General features: G+C 43.4%; 1 protein-coding gene across 1 annotated transcript in view; it reads right to left on the bottom strand.

Annotated features, from left to right (window-relative positions):
• TGM2 (transglutaminase 2) overlaps positions 1-4893 on the bottom strand; it is a 73715-nt gene extending 68822 nt beyond the window's left edge. The window contains exon 1 of the mRNA XM_061630765.1: positions 4761-4893. Coding sequence (XP_061486749.1) covers positions 4761-4770 — 10 coding nt within the window. The 5' untranslated portion in view covers positions 4771-4893. The remainder of the gene's footprint in view (positions 1-4760) is intronic.
• Between the last annotated feature and the right edge of the window lie 1107 nt (positions 4894-6000).

Consider the following 6000-nt stretch of genomic DNA (forward strand, 5'->3'; position numbering starts at 1 on the left):
AACACTTGCTCAATCATTTGCTTTTAATAATGTTATTTGTTATTTAATTTTGAGAATTGTATTATTTTATTGATGTATTGTGTTCTATTGATGTATTGTTATGTTCATGTTTTTTTTGTAAGCTACCTTGAGAGCCTTTTGGCCATAAGGTGGGGTATAAATTTAATAAATAAATAAATAAATAAATAAATAAAGGCATGGTGGTGCCAGGTGGGCCTCCTTGGGGATGACACCCCCAGCCAGGGGGCCACCGCTGATAAAGCCCTCTTCCTACTTCACCTCAGACAGGGAACACACATGGCAAAGGGTAGCAGGTGCTGATCCTAGAAAAGAGGGACCTCTATCCCAAGCTATTTATTGCCATCCTGGGCTCCAGCTGGGAGGAAGGGCGGGATATAAATCAAATAATAAATATATAGATATTTAGAGCTTTAAAGGCAAGCACCAACAGAGTGACTGCATTACATTACAATTGATGGCGTGTTCTGCCCTGAAATCTCCTGCCAAAGAGAGTACGCTAACCAAATCCTTTGCAACTCCAAGGGTCGTTCTTTTATTTATTTTAGTCAAAACTCCTCGGTCAGTTTGTGGCATCGTGGCTAAACAGTGGGAAAACAGCTGAGGGCAATTCCTCCAACTGTCCATCTTTAATACATAAGACCATGAGAAGAGCCTGTTGGGTCAGGCCAAAAGGGGCCCATCTAGTCCAGCATCCCGTTCTCACAGTGGCCAGCCAGATGCCTCTTCTGGGAAGCCCCCAAGCAGGAGTTCAGTGCAAGAGCAGTCTGCCTTCCTGCGGTTTCCATTATCAAAGCACGCTGCGTCCGACAGTGGAGGCAGAGCAGGGTCATCACAGCTAGTAGTCACTGATAGCCTTTTCCTCCATGACAGAATGACAGAAGAGGCACCTACTAAATACCTGTACTGTAGCTATTGAATAATGAGCTCATTTTCCCCCTTCCAGGCATAACTCCTGAGGAACCTTCCACTGGCATGAATGGAAAATGTGCAAAGGCTCATTAGTATTCCGTGCAATAGCTCTATCTCTGTTGATTAATCTGTGATGGCACCTTCACACACTCAACTCAACTATGGTGACTGTGGAAAAATGAGCTAGCCCTAAATGGCGGGAGAGGAATCTCCCAGAGTTACTGTTTACTGGTCTATTTGCACCTTTGTCCTGCAAGGAGATGCTACTTTTTCTCTTGACAAATATTGTCATGACAAGAATGTGCTCCATTAGTCAGGCAGGACAGTCCACTCTGGGAACAGAGTAAGTCATAATTCGACACCACCAGAGAGGCAAACGAAGGAGCCTGGTATGTGCAGCTTGAGCAGCCTGCTGTATTGGTTGGGGCTGATGGGAGTTGTAGTTCGGAACATCATTTCTCCAACATATGAGTCGGTTGCTACTTAAAAAGTCTCTTGACTTACAAAGCTTTAAATCTATAAAGCATAACATAACATCAAGAAGAAAAAGAGAAAGAATGATACAGTACAATAAAACCATACATAATTTTATCTATATTTGGTACCTTAGTCATTTGTTTTTTAAAAACAATTGTCCGTGTATACAAATAAAACCTAATAATAACAATCCCATACACAATCCATAGAACAGACCCTGTGAAACAACAGCAAAACATCATCCAGCAAATCATCATAATCTGACAAATGCCTGGGAGCAGGGCAACACCGATATTAACACTTAGAAATGCTAGTTATTAAGCGGCGTATATATATATGCCTTAAATAAGTAAACATTTATGATGGCCCCTGGCAGACCGCAACTGGGGAACCACCAAGACAGCCCTCTCTGCTGAACTTCATACTCGAGAAGGTCAAGAGGGATTTAGAGCAGGCTGCACACCACTGCACATCTGGAGGCAGTAGGTTGGTGAAAGCAGCTGTTGAGAAAAGGACTGACAATGAACCCCTCCAGTCAAAGGTTTCTCCTTTCCAAGTCAGCCACACTTTTGAACTTCTGACACTGCCTCAAGCGGGCCTCAAAAGAATGAGGTAACTACTCAGTGTGGTTTTACTATTTCCTCCCTGTTGTTGACAGCTTGGAGAAAGCGAACCAGGATGCGCCAGAAACAGAGCAGTTGGAAGCCCTGCCTGGAGGCTGCTTTGCCTACGGATGGCCGTGGCAGCACTCACACGGGTGGAAACAAGGCTGGTGCCAACGGAGGGCCCCCAAACCCAAGGAACAACATCCGCCGTTGTCTTTGTGCAGCAAACAGTTTGGCAGCACTGCTTGGGCTCTCGTAAATCTTCAGCGACCGGCAGTTATAAATATGAGTGCAACTATTTCATGCAGGAAAAGAGATGAATGGGCCATGAGAGTAGGGATGTTTCCAAAATAATCCACATCTGAATTCCCCAAGATTTTGCAGCAAACCAGAACCAAATGCATTAGGGATCTGCCATTTTGTCATCCCTCCCGCCGCACTTCTAAATTTGTAGAGGACATTGCACATGCACAGTTTGCCACAGCTACCTTTCCATTTTTGTCTCCCCCACATCACCAGCGAGTGCGCATGCACACACACACACTGATTACACACTGCAAGAAAGGAAGCTTGGTCCAATGGCACATGTATGACACTTGCATCAAGACTCTTAAGCACTGATGTTGAGAGAGAATGGGCTCATCAGTAACACACCAAATAAAAAGAGTGTAGAAGTGATATAAATTATTGTTATTATTCATAATAATAATAATAATAATAATAATGATGATGATGATAACAACAACAACAATTTATATCCTCCAAAGGAGCCCAGGACAGGAAACAATCTAGCAATCTGAAACAATCTAGCAGTAACATAAAGAAAAGCGGCATAAAGAGAAGCATTCTAAAAAGGTTCTGAAACACAGTCACAGTTTAATAAAAACATTCTAAAACACATGCAATCACATCAAGTCTGTGTCTGTGTTGGAAATGCTTTTTAATATGTTTTAAACCTTTTAAAAAAACCAATATGTTTTTAACCTTTTTTAAAGATGTCTTCAAAGCTCTTTTAAAATGTTTTTAAAGATGTTTTGTTTTAATGTATTTTAAAGTCTGTTTTTATGATGTTTTAATGTGTTTTTAGTGCTTTTATTTGCTGCCCTGGGCTCCTGCTGGGTGGAAGGGCGTGATATAAATAAATTAAATAAGATGCCTTTTTTTGCAGTGTTTTATCAATGCACATCCGTAAAGTAGAGGGGTCGTGGTGGGGGACAGCTACCCTAACTTCCTAAGTGGAAGAGGGCAGACAGGTTTGGCTCAAATGGGATCTCTGGTGCTATTCATGAGGACTCCACCCTGTGAGATAAGTTAGGCTGAGTGAGGGTGATTGACCAAGGTCACCCCAGTGAGCTTCATGGCTGAGCTGGGTTTGCATCTGGCTCTCCCCAGTCCTAGTCCAACACTCAGAAAAAGCCCTCATATTTATTTGCTTGGGAAGGAGAGATGGTCTTGTAAATCTCCTCTACAACACTTTAGATCAGAGCTATCCATCACCTCATGCTTAGTAAATTTTATCTTAAAGCACTTACAAAGGAGCTGAGGTCTTGCAAGAGGCTGAGGTGTATAGGCTAGCAGCTCAGGTTTTGCAAAGCCTGTTTTCATTTGCCTGAAGAACAGCTAAGTGCTTTGCTTTGATCCAGGAAATGGTACTTTTGCAAAACCTATCTTTACTTCATTGCTTAGCAGACCTCAAATGAAGATAAAACTGGTCTGAACAAAAACAGTCAAGAGAATCCATCCTCAAGCAAAAGGGTGCTGGGTCTTATGTATCCATTATCTTCAGAGAAAACCATCAATTCCTTTCTTGTTAACAAGGACCTGGAGGAACTAAGAACTGGGGTTCAGAGAAGAGTGATGGAGAAGATTAAAAGAAACGAAGAACTGCAGAAGGAATTCTTGAACATTTTTCTTGCTAAAGCAAATCTTTGTGTTGACCTGCATGACATCGGGCTCTGACTCCACGGAGGAGATGATGCACTTTGTAAAGAACAACCCAAAGCTATAAATAGAGAAATTAGGTTTGTTTCCTTGGCCAGTGCAGGGATGAAACAGAGGAATTTCATTACAGTGGGCTTTGTGTGGGAGAACATCCCATTGGATAGTAACTGTTATAAATCGGGTGTGCAGGAACTCTGTCATATATATACACATAATTTTATAGCAGCTGCCTGTGAGTCCTGTTGGAATGCTCCAAGTATTTCTTTCAACATTTCCTTCTTTGGATTTTTTGTACTTTTTTGCTTTCTTGCTTTACTTAAAAGCACAAATTATTAAAGATAGTTTCAGTATAAAAATGGCTACCAATGATTTAATTGCTCTCCAAATACTAATCATCTCCCCTGCATGATTGTTTTAGTTTGTTTCACCCTGCTTTTTAACCAACAATTTCTCATTTTTTAAAAAACTAACGACAAACAACATTTTTCATAGCCTGTTGGCCAGCTTAGGTTAAAAGACAAAGCAAGTGCACTTTATTGGCACAAGGTTGTTTTAAAGCAAGAGTTGCCATTAATAGAGTTGGTGAATCAACATGGAACATGCTTGTCTGCCTTCTGGGTTTCATGTGGAATTAGTACACAGTACACACACACACACACACACACACACGCAATCAGTGTGGGTCTCCCTTTGCAACGCTCATGTTACAAGCAGGCAAAAGCGTTCAGAGAAAGACACTATGGAGAATCTGCCAGTGTCCCCACAGAGCTGTCTATTCTTTCATGTGTCCCTCTGCGTTTTTTTTACCTTCTGCCATGCTGCCCCGCACAGGAGTCCCTTGAATTTTCCTCCCTGGTCTCTCTCTCTCCCTCCTCCTGTCTGGTTGCTGCCAGCTCAGCTCTGCATGTGCAAGGAGGAGCTGCTAGCTTACCTCCCCAGTGCAGTGTCCACTTATATAGTCATCCAGAGCACACACCCCCTCGGTTGGGTGGATGTCTGGCTGTCATGTAAGGAAAGTGAAGCAGGGGAGGAAGAAAAAACATTAAAAGATAAGGAGAGAGACGTGCAAAAGCATTTCCAGGAAAGATTAGCTCTGCACTTTTTAAACTTGAAAATGAATGAGTGGGGTTTGCATTGTCACAGTAAACAGTGGCACACTGGGCCAAGCGGCATGTGGGGATGTTTCACATTGGAGAAACAGCCCCCTCTGGCTGGCTGATTTGGCCACATGCACTCCCAAGGGGGCAGGCTGGCATTACCACTGACACCCATGCACACAACTGGGGGTCTTTTGTGGCATTTACAGGGGGCAAGTCCCAACCCTCTTCTCTGGCAATTCCACCCAGCCACCCAATATGTATAAGCAGATGAAGTTTTTCAAAATTCACCCTCCCCTGGAGTAAGAAAGGAGCCAAGAAAAACAGAGTCTGGCCACAGCCTTAGAAAAAAAAATTCCTTGACTATCTCTGGAGCAGCCTTTGCCAAGTTGGTGCCCTCCATATGTTTTGGACTACAACTCCCATCAGCCTTAGCCTGGGGCTGATGGGAGTTTTAGTCCAAATCATATGGAGGGCACCAGCTTGAGAAAGGCTGGTATGGGAAGTTGCAGGATGAGGCCTTTCAGATGGGGAAAGAAAGAGCAAGGTCCACCCAGCTGTGTTTCGGATCCTGCGCTTCTGACATGGAGTGCCTTTCATTTCATTTCAGGCAGCAGTTTTAAGGCCTGATTAATTTAATGCACCACCCGGCGTCAGCATGATGGGATGGATTTTGGCACTGGCCACCTTTGAGGGCAAAATGCAACATGGTCTGAAGCTGCCCCCCATCTTCCCCACCTTCCTCCACTGCATAAAGCAACTTGCCTTATCTCCAGGTGGCCGGATGTGCCCAGTGATTCCATTCCAGGACCTTGTTCATCTGAGGGACCATGTGCTTCTGCTTCTTTACATCAGTGGGACTGACTCCTTCACAGGCTCTTCTGTCCTGCAGGGGGGAAAGAGCTTCTGACTGCAATATCATTTATTTATAAAAGTATTTACCTGCCACC

This window comes from Rhineura floridana, chromosome 6 (assembly GCF_030035675.1).
Source record: "Rhineura floridana isolate rRhiFlo1 chromosome 6, rRhiFlo1.hap2, whole genome shotgun sequence".
Taxonomy (NCBI): domain Eukaryota; kingdom Metazoa; phylum Chordata; class Lepidosauria; order Squamata; family Rhineuridae; genus Rhineura; species Rhineura floridana.